Source organism: Cyanistes caeruleus, chromosome 1, assembly GCF_971803275.1.
Source record: "Cyanistes caeruleus chromosome 1, bCyaCae1.hap1.1, whole genome shotgun sequence".
NCBI lineage: Eukaryota > Metazoa > Chordata > Aves > Passeriformes > Paridae > Cyanistes > Cyanistes caeruleus.
In genome coordinates this window covers 65,190,528-65,211,265 of record NC_141701.1, presented here as the reverse complement: position 1 = coordinate 65,211,265, position 20,738 = coordinate 65,190,528, and the positions used below count along the sequence as shown (strand labels likewise).

The 20,738-nt window shown below is 38.3% G+C and overlaps 1 protein-coding gene across 1 annotated transcript in view; it reads right to left on the bottom strand.

Moving 5' to 3' along the window:
- Positions 1-20,738, bottom strand: part of MOCOS (molybdenum cofactor sulfurase) — a 210,868-nt gene that overhangs the window by 126,264 nt on the left and 63,866 nt on the right. Inside the window, exon 4 of the mRNA XM_086896591.1 lies at positions 93-731. Coding sequence (XP_086752717.1) covers positions 93-731 — 639 coding nt within the window. The remainder of the gene's footprint in view (positions 1-92; positions 732-20,738) is intronic.

Below are 20,738 nucleotides of genomic sequence, written 5' to 3'. Positions count from 1 at the left end.
CATCACAGCCCAGTGCACATGCCAAGCCTGAGACATTTGTTTGATGCAGACAGTATTAGCAAAAAATCCAGTTTTGTTAAACAAAGCCTTACCTTTCTGCAATGGATCTCCTTGGGAAATAAAAATCCTCTCCTGCGAGGTAGGCAGCTGCAGTTCCACCTCCAAAATAGGTTTTCCTCAAGAGGGGAGCAATCCTGTTGTTTACCAATAATGCTCCTAAACCAGTTGGGAATCCAAAGATTTTATAGAATGAGATGGGGATAAAGTCAGCTTGGTGAACTCCCAGGTCTAATGGAGAACTGCTTACGTATGAGGCTGCATCTAGTAGAACAAACCACTTCCCTGGTATTTTGATGGGGCAGAGTTTTCCAGATTTTATGTCCTGTATCCATGAAAGGGGATATTTAGTACCAGAAAAATTGCTCTGAGCTGGGTAAGAGAATAGATGAGGTGTTGTGCAGTTTTGTTCTTCGGTTGGTAACCTGCTTTTTGCTAACAAAATTTCCTTTGGTTTTATTGGAACTGACAAGACATTCATTGAAGCAGTTATGCCCCTTATACCAACCACAGATGTATGGCTGTCAGTTAGGTAACAAAATCGACTGCTGGGTTGCTTTGTGCCTTCAGGTATCCAAGGGAATGATTCTGCTATCAGTTTAAGTGCAGCTGTGCATCCAGATGTGAAAATGATGGTGTAATCCTCAGCAGTAGTGTGAAAGTGTTGCAATATTCTGAAAAATGAAAAAAAGAAAAATATCCATTTATTTCCCAATTTTTCTCTTTTATTGCTGTGTGATATATTTTTGTTTTCCTCACCATAAGTTCTACTCTGACATCAGATATGAATAGAAGTAGACAAGTTTTGCCAAACAGTACAATAAACTTCAACAAGGGAACCTGAATCATTTTGCCCACAAGAGACTCTTTTCAGTGTTGAAGTAAACGTGGCTGTGTTCTTAAGAAGCCAATTTGCCTGGCTGCAAATAGAGTGGCCAGTCTGGTCCCTCATTGGGATCAGAATCAAGCCTGCATATAATTAAAATTACACTGTCCTTCAGAGAGACCAGTTTTATTTGCAAACTAGGAGGGTTTTCAGTTTACAAAATACTTAGAGCAGACGGAATATGTTTCAGTTAAGATAATCTACTTAAATAGTGGGCATCCAAATTAAGGGTCACAGTATTCAACAGGGAAACCTTAGCAAACAGCTTTGTTCCTTGCTTATGTTATTAACAATAAAAACAGAAGGCAGCAAGACGCAACACACACTTCCATGGGCTTTATGCACGTAAGGCTGTAATCTCTGTACTCCACAAAGGTAGCCCAAACCAGAAGAAATCTAATGTTTTCCAATAAGCCAGCCTATGAAAAGCAAACTGGTCTCTGGAGGCATGTCTATACTTAACACATTCTTTGTTGGCTTTAAACCACCTTTTGTGAACACCATCTAACACAGCTTGCGGTACTCATGCTAGGTTGTGCATCTATTACAGTTTGCAGTGTGCAAGATTAGTCTTTTCAGAGGCTGAGAAACAGCTTCAATTCAGTCACCTTTCTTACCTCTTTCACCTGATGGACTTTATCTGAATTAACTTTATAAAACTCCTGCTAATATAAACAGATAATGTAACAAACATCTGAAAGACATCAGTTTCAGTGAATGGAGAAAAGCAAACAAAACTGAACCAGAATATATATGCTACTGCTCAGAAATGCTCTCAAAGCAGCTGGCATTCTGATCTGTGGAATTCCAAATTACAGACCAGCATTTAGAGTCTATGAACCCTGGTTTCCCATGTGTATCACTGAAAGTTTGCATGTTTTATACAACAGGATATTGCCTCGCTAGAAGAGGCAGAAAATGAAGATAGAGGTGGATTTAAATATAAGTTGCACAAAAGATTATGTGACAAATTCAAGTTAAAAATCCTGAAACATAGGACAGTGGTGAAATTTCTTAAAATTTCATTCATCCAGTCTGAAACACAAATGCTACAAGGAAAGGGTCTTAGAGTTGGGTGATGGGCGCAGCAGTCAAATATTAAACACTGGAAAAGAAATTATTGCAGTGGCTTTGATGATTTGCACTAAAAATCTACCCTAAAAAGGCCCACTGAAATGATACGATGAATACTTTCCTGAGTTGAAGAAAACTCTTATGGTACTGGGAAGTACAGGATACAACAGGTGGATACACATGAGCCCAAATGAGACTTAAATTTTTGAAAACTGATGCAAATGATAGGTATTTTATGTCTTCTGGAAATGAAGAAAGAGGAATATTATTATTTCTGAAGAAAGAGGAATTATTATTAGGAGGAGGAGGAGGAGGAGGAGGAGGAGGAGGAGGAGGAGGAGGAGGAGGAGGAGGAGGAGGAGGAGGAGGAAGAAGGTCACGGATATAGGCTTTAAACATTCCAAGAGAACATTTGAAAGAATTAATAAGAATCTTTCTGAACCAGACTTGCCAGGGGATAGTTACTGCAAGCCTTCACAGCTCTGGACATAATTTTTAAAGACTGTCTTCACAAAAATCAAACTTTTCCATTAGAGTTTAGAAATCCTGTTAGTGCTGAAGACAGGAACAATCACAGATGGTTTTGTATCGGGTATTGAGCTGACAACCTGCCTCGTTCATCGCTGTGACCTGCTCTCTCTGGTCATTGAATCACTCCCCTTTCCCCCTGCACAGAGCCATACAGCCCTTCCCTCCACCACCTGCTTTGCAGCCTGGAGCACTTGTATGTGTCATAGAGGACACCTGAGTGAAGGAACCTGAAACCCTTAACACAGCTGCCTCCAGGGTTGACACTCAGAACCATGCCCTGAATTTCAGTCCTGATATCATTCTGCCTTTATTCTTCTTTCCTTGCATTTACCTAGATACAGAAAAGGTGGAAAGCAGAAAAAGCAAGAGTCCTAATTTCATCTTCAGGGATAGAAGGAAAGCATTATACCTCTGTTTCTAGAGGAAAGGAATGTGGAAAGTGGATTAGAAAGGAGGCTGGGTCTTCGTGCTTATGGGCATAATTTTTTATGGATTATCTGATGTGGTTATTTTTGTATACTCTACAGTCATATAGGACAGATTTTAGAATCATCACACTGATAAAAACAAAATTGCAAAAAGGTTGTGCAATTCCAAGAAAAATCAACAACACCAACAACAAGGTATCGAACTTGGTCTATTTTTACTTCTGTGAGCTGTAGGATGAGTTATGTATTCACATATATGTGAACACAGAGAATACATTTTGAGCTAAAAAACTTGGTTATAGTAGCAAATTCCTAATATATAGCATCTTTTCATAAGAGCAGGCTGACAAGAGCAACAACAAAAAGCAAGCTGAAGGCTATTATCAAGTCTCCTCTTTTACTCTCTATAATTTCTCTGTTCTCCTCCCCACTCACCCTCTTTGTGCCACACAGGCTCAGTGCGAGGTGAGACACACTGGGTAAAAAGCAGACTTTTGCAAAGGAATACCACCTGGAGTTCTCTATTGGAATTGTACTTGCTTACCACAATACTTAATTTGACCAAAAGGCACTCTTAAATGACTATAGCTGGAATGCAAAAATGGCGGAATGGGATTTAATAACGGGATGCTGTCATCCAACCATGAATATCAGAGACAGTGAGTACTTTTACTAAACATTTTCAGAATTCTACAAAACAATAAATACTATTTTGGATTGTTGAGGCACACAAATAGTGACAGCTCTGTGTTTAATTCATAAATGAATGAGACAAAGCTCACTGGTATTTTAACTGTATTTAGTTTTAATCCATTCAAATGCAGAAATAGCAGAACAGTTCTGAAATAAAACCTCTGACACAACACTGATGTATTTTCTATCAAGTTCAGTACCAGAAACTGACTTTCACATGAAAAAAATCAAGCTTTAGGGTTAATTTTCAGAAGTCTCCAAATAAATTAGAGGCTTTTTTTAAAGCCATTTAAGTTCCTAGAGCTAGAGAAACAACCAACTTATATTTCTAGTTTACTTAGATAGGAAATAGATTCTTTTGTGAGTCAAATTAGCTATGAATTGCATTTGGAGTCTCCAAATGCCTTATAAAATTGCTGTGACTCCAGTACTTGCAAAAGAGGTGGAATTTTTAAGGTCAGACTTACATTTTGATTGAACTATTTCTAACCTTGAAAAGGAAAATAAATAAATAAAGCAATAGCAACTGGGTTCAGGGAATTTTCTTCTCCAGAATGACTTCTCATGCACAGACCAGAAAAGCAGCAAGAACCTCAGAATAAGGTTTATAAAATGGATACCACAAACTCCTGAACTAGAGCAGCACTGCCGTGATAAAATCAGAGTACTCAGGGATAGAAAACTGCAATCCATCTCAATGACTTCTGCAGCCCACAGCCCTAGATCCTATGTTTTGACATGGGAAGCACTGGCTATTACACACAAAATTCCTAATGCTATCTGTCTTTGTGCAAGGCATAGCACATTACAGTGAAATGCAGTACACCTTTATTACACCCTGGGAAAATTTATTGCCATATATTAAGTCGCCGTTGGCAGCAGGACTAAAGACTTGTGGTAGAAAACTGATAACTTGATCTACTACAGCTGACAGCTGCAAAGAGCAGTAGCATTTTATAGTGTTACTAATTCCCACTCTTCAAAGGACTCCTAGAGAGAAATGACTAAGAGGGTAATTGTTTCATTAAACATGGATACCACCGCGCCATCACTTGCAAGATGGCTGAAAGGCTGAGGAACTGGTCCCTTGCTGTCAGGCTGGCAAGGTGAGGGAGGAAGCTGCAAGCTCCATCTTTGCAGAACACTGAAGGCCCACCACGAGCAGCCACCTTTCCTCCTTGTCCTCTCAACGTCCCCAGGAGCACAGATTGTGACATAGAGCATGCAGCCTGTCCAGAGGGAAGGCACTGAAAATGCCTTCACTTGACCACACTTCCCTGTGTGTGTTTGTATTCTGAGACCTCTCTGTTAGCTGGAGTTCAATCATTTTTAAAAACTGCCTTTGTATCTTTACGACAATAGCTGAGCCAAAATCCCTTTCCACTTCAATGTAAACACTAGTAAAGAAAGTCAATTTTCAAACCAACCAAGCCCGCTTCTCATTTTATACTCTTAATACACACAAAATTAGTAATGAGTTTCATACTCAAACATTTCTATAATCTAGTCATATATTTAGAGGGAATAGTTGCATTATCTAACTTATCCAAAAGCCTGAACTAATAGTTTAATTAGAGCTATCACTCAACAGTGCCACTGGCAGCTCTGCAGAAGGTAAAAGATACTATTTGTTCAGCTACCTTAGGGACACTGTGGCAACCAAAGTTAGACAAGAGAGATGCTCTCCAAGGCTGCTGCCTCACTGCTCTTCCCTCATGTTCTTCCTTGCTTTTTCCATCAGCTCTTTGTAGCTCTCAGCAGAAGATCAGTAGCAAACAAACTTATTTCTATACTACACCATTTCCATTACAGCCTCCCAGAATTCAGCTGATTGACATGGCTTTTCTTCCATGCTGCTAGGCTTAAAACACTTCTAAAATAGGTTTTACATCAATTTTTCTCTATTCAAATCTACCTTATGAAAACAGCTGTAAAAAGCTGAAAAGCAACCTATATTGCTAGACTTCTTCCCTCCATACTTTAATTCCAATTGGCACAAACATCTATTTCTAGTTGGCAAGATCAAAATATGGTCAAAGAGTTTGTGGTTAATATGCTTTATGTCTGTATTCACAGTTTTATTTCCTCTGTATGAGTTTTCATAAATATCATGAGTACAATGATTCTCTAGTCAGTAGATGATCTATTTAAAAAAAAAAAAAAAACTTAGAAAAATTTAAGTATGGTCACTGTAACAGGAAATTCAGATTTGAAGACAGAAGCATAGTTACTTACTCAAGTTTATGTTGCACTTCATAAAGGAAACTTTTCAGCTGCACATTTACATCTAATTTTTTTTTTTATTATTTTAGCATTTTTTCAGTATCATGCTACCCAGATTCACAAATCCAGTTTGGACTTGTATTGAGAGATGCTTACCTTGGTCCCTAGAAATATCATCACATTGTTTCCTGCTTTATGGAAACTCTGAAGAGATGTAACATGATGTTGTTTAATGAAAAGGTTTTGTAAGAATAAAATGAAAAAATTACTTCAGAGTCAGAAAAGATTTTTGTTTCATTTTGTTTAAATGTAACTTTTTTTTAAAAAAAAGTTAAATTTTGTAGCTGGCATCTTCTGAAGGGCAAGTCAAAGTAGAAACAGTGGCTGTATCTACATTTCTGGGTAAGAGTGTTTTAACATTCCCCATTTATTAATCAAGGGTCAGATCCAGCTATCAAAGCAGTCAGTGGAAAAACTCCCAGCAACTTTAGTGAGAGTTCCTAAGGTCTTGTAAACTGCTGTGGCTGTTACAGAGCAGGGCCCATCCTTGCTTTCAGGCTTAACTTCATATGCAGCAGCAGTTGTGTACATGTTTTTCTCTTTAAATATAGAGAGAAAAAAGGAAAAGAAGATGTGGCTATCCCCCATAGAAGAGGATATACTTCTTAACATACAACCCAAATTTTCTTTAATTTCTGTTGATGACAGATTTTCTATCTTATTTCATAAAGACAAGGTCTATTCAATCCAGTATGTCACCACACCGAGTTATTTCATTGTCAATTCCCAATTCAAACAAAAGCAAACTAAAATCTATAAATGCTTTAAAGAAGGAAATCTATTCAAGCAAGAAAAAATTTACCTTACCTGTCTTCCTTCAGCAAAATATAACTTAATGGAAAAAAATCCCTTGTAAAGGTTTAGGTTTGGGGTTTCTTGTTTGTTTGGTTTGTTTGTTTATTTTTTCTTACAGTTACGTTTTCATCAGAAATCTACACCATCTTATCTTCAACCTGGGCAGCTAATCTGGTGGAGATCCACTAAATGGAAGGATTTTCCCATGGATTAGTCCCAGCATGAGAAAGAACAGTGGTATAATCTTTTACAGCTCTCTCTCAAAGTTTCCTCAGTCAGTCCCCTCTTCTGTTTCAGTTTCCTTTCTCATACTGACAATGCACAGATTAAAATTTTTCAGAGCACATGCTAACTGTGAAATAGCTGCACACTGCCTCAGTAGTTACATACGCATTAAGTTCTTTTCTGACCATTTTACTTGAACAGCACTCATTCTGAACCCAGCCTCTTCCCATTACTTCTTGCACAAGACTGATAAAGATCTTACCCACTGACATGACTGTTTATTTACTCCCTGGAGACAAAATAAATTAGATGGAATGCACCTCGTAAGTTCCACTTTTCACAGGCAGGTGATGGAAAAATCCCTCCCTTTCTACTGGGAAGCATTACTTTCTTTAGGCATTCACACTCAGCCATCTGAATTGAAGCATTATAATCCCTTACACTTTTTCCCCTGTCCAGTTCACTGGAGACACACTGTGGAAATACCCATTTGCTTACAAAGGGTTACAGTCAGTCCTCACCAAACAAATCCCCTTCCCAGCTCTGCCAAGCTGGCAGCTCAGCAGAATGCCTCAAGTTTCCCTCGCACAACAGCTTTAGAAGAGCAGGGGCTCTTTAATGGCCACAAAACATCTTCCTCCAGGAAGAGATGCTCTGATGAACAAAGCCTATGAGAAGAACACATCCTGACTGAGAGGTGGTGACCCTCGTTACTTGTTTCAAAGTGCACATCCAGAAGGTGTTCAGTGTCACACCTGGCACACTGGCAGAGCATACTACAAATAAAGATGGTATTATGGCTCTGCATGTAATCAAAAGATCAAAACAGTCAGAAGGACTCATAAAATTCACAAAATCCGATGCTGCAAGCAACCTGTTGGGACAGTTTGTTCTAGCACACAACTATAACTCCTCTCACTGACAGAAATCTCTAATGCCTGTAACTTTCTAAATGTGGCAGAAACCCCTGGGTAACTGTTTTCTTTGAAATTAACTGTTATTTTTCTGTGTAGAGAGGGAAGATCAATAGCTACATGATTTTAAAAGTACTATGTGGATATTTTTTCTGAGCAAGATCAGGCAGATCTGTTTACTACAGTACTCGAACAAATGGCAAAGATTTGTAAAAACATCCATGAAAACCTAGTAATTTTATTAATTACAAAACAAATTACTTTGAAAATTTATAACATACGTTCTTTAAAGGAAAATTCATCACCTGGTATTCAAGTAACCAGGAAAGAAATGTAAAAAAATAAGCCATATTTTAGGCAACCATTTAAGGAGGACTAGCCATAAACATCAAATAGGTAATCAAAAAAATGATTCTAACTGTACTAGCATGAACTAATTGCCAAATTAAAAAATTACAAATTAAAATGCATCAGCTTTTAAATGATTCATGTCTTAGAATTCAAGCTATTTCTGAAGCAAATCTTAGAAGTTGCTAGGAGGAAGTAAAGTTAAAAACAAACATAGGAAGGTTTAGTGCATGGACTAGCATATCACCTCAGCTAGTGTCCAGGCAACTCCAGCACAAGATGTTTTCAATACAGTATTTTCCTCATAAGTTACACCAAACACCCAAAGTCATTAAATTTTCCTCTTACCTAGCACAGACCATAAGTTTTATATTTAGGCATCCCTTGTAAAGAAACAAACACCACAAGATTTTCTTCAATGGTGAACACTCGAGACAGAACAATACCAGCCAGATGTGTCATTTTTGCCATGAATATGTGTAATGTACAGGCTACAGGAACAAATTAAAGAATGTGCATATGGAAATTTGTATCACCGTAAGACATCTACACTGTGGACACCAGAGAAAATTCCTTTTTAGAGCCACCTGAAGACCACAGGCTCTGCATCAAGAAGCTCATCTGACCTAAGCTAGAGGCCGGCTTTAGGCTAAGGCATCTCATCCTGGACATATCCAAATCTTTCTACAGCATGCCAAAGGCATCCAAATGCCTTGTTCACTATACACAGCTACGCTCATCCAGCTGAACCTCAGCATCTTTGGAGTGCAAACATCCCTCTTCCATTTAGTAATTTCTGATCTCTGACCTTTCTACATGTTCTGTGCTCCTGCTGGGAGACCCAGTGTTGCAGTGTTGAATTAATGCTGCTAATGCCTTGCAAGCGTCACTACCGTGAGGCCTGCCTACCCGCCACAGAGATATTTGCTGGTAACTGGTCAGAAATCACTACACATTTTCTTTCCTGGTTCTTGCAATCAGGAGCATAACACTTGGCTATTTTCAGCAGCACAACAAGTATAAATTTGTAAAGGTTGTTTCAGGAAAAAAAAAAATCCCACTTAGGTGTTCTGATGGTTCCACACTCTCAATTTTTACAGTGGCTAACCTTTTAAGTAATGTCAGGTAAGAAATTAAATATTCTTTATGGTGCTAAGAAAACTTTATATGCTAGCCTTTTTTTGCCCTTAAATTACATAGCATTGTTTCCAATCTTTTTTAAACATTATTCTTTGTTTAACTTTTATTTAGTGGAATTTGTTTCCAGATCAGATTTGGCCTATTAACTGTGTACTTCTTCAGCCATGGTGGTTTGCTTTTTCTTTTGTTCTAGTTTTATAGCTATTTAAAAAACTACAGCAATTTTTTCCTGAAATAGTGTGTCACATACCCCAGACTCTGACACTGACCAATCTTTTTTACCTGTGGGTGCCAGCGAATTGACATGTGTCAACGAGTCCATGGTCTGTTTACAAAATGGATTTGCTATCAAATAAGTTTGACTTACATGTTGCCAGATATTTTAGACTGTAAGGCATGAGTAACAAAACAGAGCTGAAAAAGCATAACCCAGCAGCTCTCACACTCTCCAGCAACAGTTAGGATTATTCTGTGGTGTGTGAGTCAAGCACAGACATATGCTCACTGAGTCTGCCATTAACTATTTAATCTTTATGGGCTGGTATTGCTTGGGACTAAGAGAGGTTTGAAAGGCAGGAGAAGAGCAGTTGTGTAGACAAACCTGTGCAACTCCCGTGTACCAGGGTTTCTCTACACCTGCTCCAAGCAAGTCCATCCCTGAGCCATCCTGAGTGCCAGGGATCTAACCATAACAGTTGTGACAAGGTGTGTGGGTCCCAAGCACTCACACATTGCTAACAATCTTTTCCCATCATCTTTTTCAGAAGGTTGAGGTGTCAATCACCCTGACCTATGGTTATCAGAAAATGGATACACTTGAGTCTGTAGCCTGTGAAGAATATAGCTGCCTACCTCCCTGGAAGGATGAGCCACTTGGAAGGCATCTTCCCAATGTTGAGATCTATCTGATGGTTTCTACTCCAATTCCTGCTCTGAAATAAGGCCTTTATCCTAATCTTGAAACATGTCAACTACAAATAAAGTATAATCATATCAGTAATCACACATGCATTGTCAATTCTTTAATATTAATATTAATAATGTTTCTCTGGAGTAATTGCAAAATACAAGGTGAAATGAAACAAAGACAAAATGCTTTCATGTTAAAATGAGTTAACTACATAAATTGTACCCATAGTGGTGATGAAGCACTCTGATTCCAAATATCCAAAAGCTCAGAAACTGACTGTTTCCAGTATAACCTCTTGGAACCACTTCTACAATGTATCGTCACAGTATGACTGATGATCTGACTATAAAAAATCATCAGACTCCTTGCAAGAGCTTTCTTGCTCAAAAGGAAAAAAAAATTATGAAGAAAAGATAATTTTTTGCAATTCATAAAAGGCCTGTACAGTGAGTTCATATTTACTTAAGAAATACTTAGGCCCAGAACTTTGGGGGTACTCAGGTGCTTAAGAGGGAATTACATGATTTTGTGAATCTGGGTCTCAGTTACTATGGTGACAGGGACTATGGTAAATGCTCACACACATATAGGCCTTATTTCATCAAGGGTAGCTTTTCAAGTACTGTGCTTTTGTCTGGAAATTACTTTAGATGAAGATGTTAATGTAAAATCACCTCAGTCTGCTTTCAAAATACAGAGGACTTATATAAATCTATGTATTTCAACAGTATTTTACTTTACATTGCATAGGTATCCCAGCAAATCAGACAAATCCTCAACAGCAGTCTGTATTTCACCTTGCTGTGGGGGAAAAGCCACAAGAGTGAAGCCTGGAAGACAGCTGGCCACCATTTATTTGCCATTTGTTTTTCATGTGATGTGATATCCCACTCCAGCAGCATAGCTCTGATTCTGCTTCCTAGGAAGAGCATTGAAGCATTTTACACAAAGCTGCAAAAATTTCCTTAAGGGCAGTGTCAATTACTTGAAGAGCAGAGCCAGTAAATCTTGGCACATGAACTCCTGATACCTGCAAGGCTCATACTTTGGTATAACAGTGGACTACCTGATCAATTGTGAGCTAGAAATAACAGAAGATCACAAATTCTTAGTGAAACCATCTTGGTGACCATAATTACAGAAATACTTAAGAGTGAAAGGCTTTTCTGCTTGTTTGTTGAGCTGACCAAAGGATTCTTGGTCTTAGTCTGCACTTGCTGCATGCTGTTCCCACTCAACCACATTCTTGTGTTGGCTCAGACAGCCCCAAGATTCCCCAGAAACTATGAATGGATGTCTTTTCATACGGGAAACAGCATTTCTGCCTGTCAAGGCTCTCTTCATTCACCTTAAATCCTGACAATTGAGCTTCCAGTGCTCCTGGCAGTTAACAGAGAAACTGTTTGACACATGACGGATGCAACAAGGCTTAAATGGCTGTTGAGGGATAGCCTTAAAACAAAGCTGGTGGCAATCTACAACATCAGGGGAGAAGAAACAATAAAAGTATTTTAAGGAGCTCACAAGTGACATTTTTAGAATCATAAATTGAAAGCAGCTTACATGAAACCTAAAACCTATAGAATCACAAAACCTCTATATAAAAGCCATTACTTTATTAATTTAATAGAAAATATGAATAAAACCCAGGAACCAGATGCTGCATATGTAAGACAGAGCTTAGAGAAGTATTTTGTAGCTTGCTCTACCTTCCCATCTTTTCTGAGGATCATTCTGTTCAGACCAAAATGGATGTGACAATTATAAACTGAAACTAATGCTGTTTGAAGTGTCCCATTAGCTAATCCTGATATAAATTAAAGACACTATTGATTAGAAAATTCACATCAGGAAATGTGTATGAAATATCCCTTCCTTTATGAAAACCTCAAGAAATAAAAAGTGACTAAAAACGTGTACTAACAGCCACAATTTCATATAATCCTTCTACATTTCAATCTCATCTTGTAGAGCTTCTAAGCAGGAAATTTGAGTCAGAAAATGTAGTGGCTGTCCTGAATTTGTCTTTGTTGTCACTATTTAGCCTCTAGGAGGAAGAAACCTGACCAGGAGGCCAGGAAATCCTGATGTGAGATGGTTGATTCATATATGGAAATACACATCCATGTTGCCTATATTTTGGGAAACATTCTGAAAGCAAATTCATCACTGCAACATCAGTAGAGTCAATTACAACAAGGAGTAATACTTAGGAACCTATTTATGGCACTCCATGTGTGCCACCATGCATAACAAAGCCACAAAAAACCTCCAACAAACAGGTCTGGGAAAAATTCTCAAAAGAAGCCTTCTCATGTGCGTAGGATATCGCCATGCACAAGATGACACACCGTACCCAGCTGAAAAAAAATACTCAGCATATTGTGGGCAAAGAGCCACAGATCACACCTTCAAAAGAGTGGCTAAGTTGACTTCTTAAGTTCAAGTTTCTTTACGGAATGAAAGCAGAAAAAACTGAACAACTCAGGATGGAAAAACCACGGCATCTTTGACTTCTTTTAAGTGCTGTTTTGAATGGGATGATTAACAGTTTAGAACATTTGCAAAAATTTCTCATTCATATTCCAGGTGTCAGTGACCTTAAAAAAACCCCAAAGCAAAATAACATGTTGCAGCTGACAACAGAAATCTGCACTCTAGCCTTTCACCATTTGAGTTGACACCATGTGTTGGTCTAGAAAAGCAGGAATACCCATTCTTACATACACTCTGAAATTGCTTTATTCAAACTTGGATAATTTCACAGTACTGTCCATTTTCATGCACTGACAAAAGATTTGTTCCTCACTACATGATTTCCTAGTTTTGTTGTTGTTCAGGGAAGGGGTTAATTATTCTTTTTGTTTTCATTAGTATATGTGTGGCTATTTTAGCAGAACTAATGGTTGTGATAACACTGATGCAATTCCTGTCAATGTATTCATGTGTAGGGCCACGTGTGTTGTTACATGCTCACAGTTGCATGAAAGGAAGCCCTTTAGTCTTGATTACATTTCAAGAGAAAGTATGGTCTAGAATTATTGCTACTGGGATCTGAAAGTTCTGAAAGTTATTCAAGCTAAAACAAAAGTCTGGGTACATTCATGCATTGTCTTATATAGTGATGAAACCCTTTTGGGAAAAATGTAATTAAGTGAATAAATCTTTCATTAGACATAGATTTAACCTATAACCCTCTTTCATTAGGGAATATAGGCATTCTATAAATTCACCAGAATTGGAAAACTTTACTAATAGCTGGAAAAGACCATGTTCCACAACAACTAGAAATTACTAGAGCCTCTGTGTTACCCTCAGCACCACATTACAATAGATTAGTTCTTGTGAAAGTGATCTCTTCTCAAATACAAACCAGAGGGGATATGAGCAGGAAGATCTGATCAGAGTTTTAGAGATCTCATAAAACTATTCTTCACAGCCCTCAGCTTAAATTCCAACAGGATCAAGTCACATTTCATATGCACGAAGCAGGACAACAGAATTTCAAGCTGTTTATTAAGTTTTTTCAGTTAAAATCTACTCTCTTTCTGGTCTGTACTTTTAAACTCTACCTATCATAATTTCAATACCATTTAGGAAGATTTGTCACACCTTTGATGCTTTGATATTAGCTTTTGTTACATCTAATATTATGAGGAGCAGAATGAAAAGTGAATATATTTGATGAATATTTATTTAGAGTTCTAAGGACTCTCATGGTGTGTATGCCTGTGCCCTTTGTACATTGCTTTCTGCAAATATTCCAGCAAATGTACAGCACGTATAAATGATTACAGAATGTTCTAGGAAGGTAAATACTGAACTTGTAATTGTACACTAGAAATCTGATTCTAAGAGCTATGTTCTAAAGGCCAAAGGCAGAAGCTTAACACACATGCTGTATCTCATTAAAAGGTTCAAATTTTGAATGACAAGACCTCAAAATTAATTTCTGGCAAACATTCCCTTCAACAAACTTGTCAGCAAATTACATGGTGAATAACAAACCATGCTGAAGAACACTCTCATTCTTAAGGACAATTTTCAGAATAAATTATATGAAATTTCCAATACAGAATAAATAATTATGTTCTTTGCCCAGCTCATGGTCATCAGCTCACTAGGAATTTGTCCAGAAACAGAATCAAAAGGCAACCTTTTTTAAGAAGCCATATTTAAAGACAATTAAATCCCAGAAGGATGTGTGAATACTTCACACTGCGGATTATATTTTTAGCTATTACACTTCAGATTTCATTAAGTGTTTGTTCAGTGTGACAGAACAGCAGGAGGTAAGTGCTCTGGTGTATCGTTTCTTTGACTTTTTAATCATCTGTCTAGACCATCTGGCTGCAACTCAAAACTGCCTGTCCCTAAAACAAAGGTAGATGCATGAATTGTCAAGAGATGCCATCACAGTAAGTTACCTGTGAGTATTAGAAGAAGTCAGAAACAGTAAGTGGTCTGCTATAAAAAGCAGAAGGACTCATTCCAAATGTACTTTGCTCGTGATTCAAAGACAATTAAATGTGAAGGGTACAAGATACTTTACGTGTTGCTGCTCATTCACATTATAGTTCTATTGGGCACTTTTTCATTATGCATAATTTTTCAATGAAGAAGAGGGCAAGAATTGCATAGATATTTTCAAACTTGCATTTTGATTGTTTTAAAACTTGGACATTCCTCTATGTACCAATATTTTCTTAGCTACATAAAAATAAAGGTATGGTTACAGTGCGTTGCACAAAACTTTCAAGAAAGCAAATCTGATCAAATGATTAGGCAAAACCTTGTTCTGCTGAGATTGGGCAGCTGTAAATCAGACTTTTATTCAAGACATTTAGATACTGTTTTCTAAACCAGTGCTTATGATGGCATGTCCGGCACTGCATGTATTGCTACATATTTGGACAGGCTGGGTCAATGGACTGGGGACAATGGTATGAGGTTCAGCAAAGTGAAGTGCCAGGTCCTGCACTTCCGCCACAAAACCCTGTGCAGTGCTATGGGCTGGGGACAGAGTGGCTGGAAAACTGCCCAGTGCAAAAGAACTTGAGGGTGCTGGTTGACAGCAGCTGAACATGAGCCAGCGTGTGCCCAGGTGGCCAAGAAGGGCAATGGCTTCCTGGCCTGTATCAGTAAGAGTGTGGTCAGCAAGACAAGGGCAGTGATTGTCCCCCTGTATGCAGCATAGGTGAGGCCACACCTCAAGTCCTGTGTCCAGTTCTGGGCCAAAGACACTGAGGTGCTGGAACATACCCAGAAAAGGGCAAGGGAGCTGGTGAAGGGTCTAGGGACCTTCACCACCTGAAGAGTGGCTTAGGGAGCTGGGGTTGTTTAGCCTGGAGAGAAGGAAGCTCAGGGGCGACCTTACAACTCTCTACAACCACCAGAAAGGAGGTTGTAGCCAGGTCAGTCTCTTCTCCCAGGCAACCAATGACAGGACAAACGGAAATGGCCTCAAGCTGTGACAGGGGAGGTTCTGGTTGGACACCAGGAAGAATTTCCTCACTGAAAGATGCTTACGCATAGGAACAGGCTGTCCAGGGAAGTGGTGGAGCCACCGTCTCTGGAAGTGTTCAGGAAATGACTGGACATGCAACTTAGTGCTATGGTTTAGTTGACAAGGTGGTTTTCAGTCAAAGGTTGGACCAGATGATCTTGTAGGTCTCTTCCACCCTTAATGCTTCTGTGATTCTATAAGTCTGTATGGCTCAGAGCAGCTTTGGCCTCTTCACTTCTGGTGCTCAACTCTTGCTACTCATTAGAGAGCTGCTATCAAGCTCACCAGCGAAGTGTCAGATCACTGTGCATCAGTGATTCATTTTGTTTAGAGCTCACTTTGTTTAACGCACTGTCCCTGTAGAAATATACATTCTGGTTGGGTTCCTAGTTAGAAGCAGGAAGCTAAGACCCCTTTCTCTGTGCCCCAAAATTTCCTATTCTAAAAGATCTTATCTTTGTGTTTTTGTTCACCTTGTCTTTCTCACTAGACGAAATCAATACTTACCTTTACAACAAAACAGCAGAAACCAGTAAGAGTGAGATCCACTTGGTGGACAGTCCTGTTCCAGGGTGTTGCATTTCCCAGGGAGCTCCTGAGGTTGAAAAGGTGTTTCTGCACACTATCATGAACTGGGCAATTTCGGTACTCTACTGAGACTGATGCCTTAAGTTTTAGCTTTCATATTTTTCACATTCTGTGCTGCCTAGGTGTGTAGCTCTGAGCTTCACAGGAAGTGTTAGTGAGCTCTCTACACAGAGTAGGTAGACAAAACAATTCCTTTTCTAGCTTGATACCAAGGACAGTCTTTACAAGTTTCAGGCCCCAAAGCACAAACAAGGGTGGACTGAAGAGAGAAAACAAGAAGGATGGGACTTCATAATCTGAAGCTGTAATTGGAAAATTAACCCAAATATGCAGATGGACCAAAACTTATAACAATGTGAAACTTTGTGACCAGTCATCCAATTTGTGACCACTGTGGGTCCATCTTGGGTGTAGCTCTGGTCAGGCTCTTGTACTGCCCAAGGTGTATCCTTTAAGGCCTTTCAATAAATGCCTACTGATTCTTTACTCTGTTTAGCCTCTGTTCTAGGTCAGCCTTCTCAAGGCATCAAGACCATTTACTCTTGCTGAAACAATCACTACCATTTCTTGTGTTATCTGCACATTTTGGCTAAAGCTCTGGTTGTTTCAAAGTGTCACACTGCTTGTAGTATTCCAGAAAAAAAGATTGTTACAGAAGAATATGAAAGATATAAAGTTATGTTGATATTTATTTAATCTTTATTGACTCTTGTGTTACCATTTCATATATGTAGGCATGTAGTGCCACCAATACACCACCTTTGTATCATATAAAGAACTTCAAAAAGCTCTTGGAATATACTTCTGAAGGTAAAACACCCACAATGGTTGGCAATAAAGCATATTCTGCTGCAGCATATCAGTTTGTGTCTGACAGATGTTGGGCAGGTTCTCCAATTCCCTGCATAGAGCTACTGATTGATTTGTTTCTTTTCTTGAAGCAGGAAGGTTACTGCTTCCTCTGCTGCTGTCTTTCCCTCCTCCCTCCCATTTGGCAGCTATTACAGAAAACTCCTGCAGCAACAGCTATCACTTCAAATCCTGTCTATTTTTCACTGGAAGCAGCAGATGTACCCATAACACTTCACTAAAGTTAGAAAGGGAGGGTTGGCATGACATATCTGTAGTACAAGTGCACTGCAGGTTTATTGGTGCTTAAGCCTTGGTAAGGAAAGTATTTAAGCATGTCTTTAACTCTAAATGGTTTACCCATTGTTTTCAATTTGTCTGCAATTACACACATACCTAAAAACCTTCTGTAATGGAGACATTACACAGTGAAGTTTTCACATTCATCCTCCTTCCTCAACCCCCACGAATTATTCAAACGCTATAAATGTCATAATAATTTTATAAGCTATTCAACAGTTCTTTACTCAATATTGAGCCATACTGACTGTTTTTGTTGAACCACAGGGTCAAGCAGCAAAATGAAAGTAGATTGTCCTCTTACTGATTGCAGGCTGGCAGAAGAAGGGGAGATGTTGAGCAGACTTGTAATGGATTTTAGCATAGCCTTTTTTGATTCTTTTTTCACATGAATGTTGTGTTCTGCAGGTCTCTAAGAAAGAGATTCTAGATAAAACTGTTACCTTGTTTATAATATTCCATCAAGCTGCAGTGCAGATATCTTCAAAGATCTCTGTGCCTACACATTTCATTAAATGTCAGTGTGAAGGTTAATTTTTATCAAAATAACTACACATACTAAGTAATAATGATAATGATAATAATGATAATTATTTTATAAGTAATGAAATATTACAATTACTATTCTTCATATTACTGCACTTTTAGTGCAAATTTTAGAAAATCTGTAACTGTTTCCACTGCCTTCATGCTTCACCTAACATGTGATGGTGATATTAAAAGATAAGGACTGAGCTTTAAAAAAAAAAATCCTCAACACCTTCTCCTAGAATCTCAGCTCCTCTTTGTATGAACTTGGAGTACAGACACACACTTGGTCATTGTTGTTGTTTAATTATTTGCATTCTGTTACTACAGAAGAAGCTCTGCTCACCCACAGAATGCCACTTTGAGTGATACTGTATTCAAATAGAACAAACTAAATTCTCCAAGGAACTTCAGGATGGCTCTGATTGCCTACTGAAAGCTTGTGTGTGCTGCATAACTGGCAAGGTTTACAGTACAGCCTTGAAAAACACTTTACAACCAGGCAGACTGCACAAAGCAAAATCAAACACAATTTTTGTTTTGCTTAGATACACATCTGTGTGTATGCACAGACAAAAAAAAAAAAAAACAACTCTTTAAGCTAGGGAAAAAGACATGTAAATAAAAAGAAAATTACTCCAGAATAGTCGTAAAGCTTTACAAGATCTTAAAAGCTATGCAAAGGAGCAGAGCTTCTATGTGCTCCCCAGACAAAGCTAATTGACTGTCAATTTAAGAGAAAGAAAAATCCTTACACTCTTGTGATATCTACTTTATTCAGTGCATACAACTTCATATGGACATATGGAGACCATTTGTGACTTTATTGTCCTTATTGTTCTCACGAGGATTAAGCTTTTTGTGATTCTCAGATATTGCTCAGCCATATTACAAAGGAAGAAAAAAATATACATCTGCCACAAGGTTGCACTTCTTTACGATCAACAGAGGTACTGTTATTTTACTCTGAATGAGAAACCAAAGGGAAGTTTGCTTTTAAGTCATGATACATATGTGCTAAAAAGGTTTATATATTGTACAATAACTCACTAAGCATTTTTACTTATTATATTGAGTAACAACTGAGCCATCAGGGAATTAAAAAAATTAGGAGACTTTTTCCTCCCCTTGATCTCTCTTGTCCCTTTGTACTTTTGTAGAATACTTGGTATCTGATGCTCAGAAACCCAGGACTGAAAAGCACAAGCCTTGCAATGTTCTTGAGCATATAGTTTTGCTCTTGTGCAACCACTGCTTTGTGCAGCAATCGAGGTACACTGCACTTTGATCCTTTGTTATTCTTGGAAAGTTACAGGCTGAGGTCCTGACCAAGATAAACTGTTTGCCATTTCTCTGCATGGGTTGTAACATTTTGACATTTATGTATTTAAGTATCATATCTCAGATGTTACAAACTGCATTTCTTGCTAGTAATTCTACTAATTTTTTTTGCCAAATAAAGACTGCTTAGATAAGAAAATGTTGACAAGTGTGAATATTTATTTCTCTAAGGCTTCTCATACCTTTCTCTAAGGTAATGTGTCCCAAAGACATTACCAGTGTTATTTAATTTCAAACATTTATTTCAATAACGTGTTTCAAATAAAAACAAACAAACAAATAAATAAATAAAGCACTACTTTGAATCCCTCAGAGCTTTAGCTAAACTACACTTACACAGCCTGCTATATACTGCCCCAAGGTATGCCTGTTTCCTTGTGTTCATGAGGACAAAATATCTAATGTAACTCATTTCCCTCAGCATGCTCTTCTCTGCATTTGACATGACACCCTTTTCCCAATCCCTGCTAATTCAATTCTACTGCAAGAAACAGTTTCTCCCTTTGGTACTTGGAGATCTACTGTCCCCAAGTAGCCCTCACCATCTCAATTGAAACAAAAAGGGAATTTTGTCCTCCACTGCTAATGTTTTGACTCTTGACTCTATGGCACAAACTTCAAACTTTCACTTTCAAACAGTCCCATTCTGCTCTAGCAAAAGCTTGCAGCAAGCATCCCCTAGCAGAATATCCATTTATGGATATTTGATTACAAGTCTCCCTTGTTGCCTTCTACCCCCACTACCCTCCAGAATAAATTTTCTTTCAACAAGTGGGCAGTATTGCTGTTACTTCTTATGTTGATCTCTCTTGTCTGCTAGTTCTACTGCGGTCCCTCAAACATCTGTGCCCACCTGCAGTCCCTGCTCTTAAACTTACATAATAAATTTTTCAGGAAAGCAACTACCTTCTCCAGCCACTACCTAACACATCAAGTACCACAGTATGTATCAGGTATTTTATGCACTTTCAGAGCACAAAGACAAGGAGATGCGTGGTAAACACTTGTACCCTAAATGTTTGAATGCAATCCAAAATGCATGCAAAACATGAAGATTTTGGATGCCTGATTTGGTAGCACTTCTGAAATTTAGGCTTAAGTAAAACACCTATAGCACCTACTAATGTTGAGAAGTTTCTCACATTCGACTGTCTTTTAATTAATAACTATATTTTAAACTGATTGCACTTCAGCTGATAATTTTATTTAAATTATTCATCCAAGAAATCACACAGAGGATGTGTGAAAATGCAGATCTCCTCTCTTCAAACTACTACATAAAGCCGACTTCCATCAGCAGTACAATCTGAAACATTTCACAATCAACATGATGCTAAAGGGG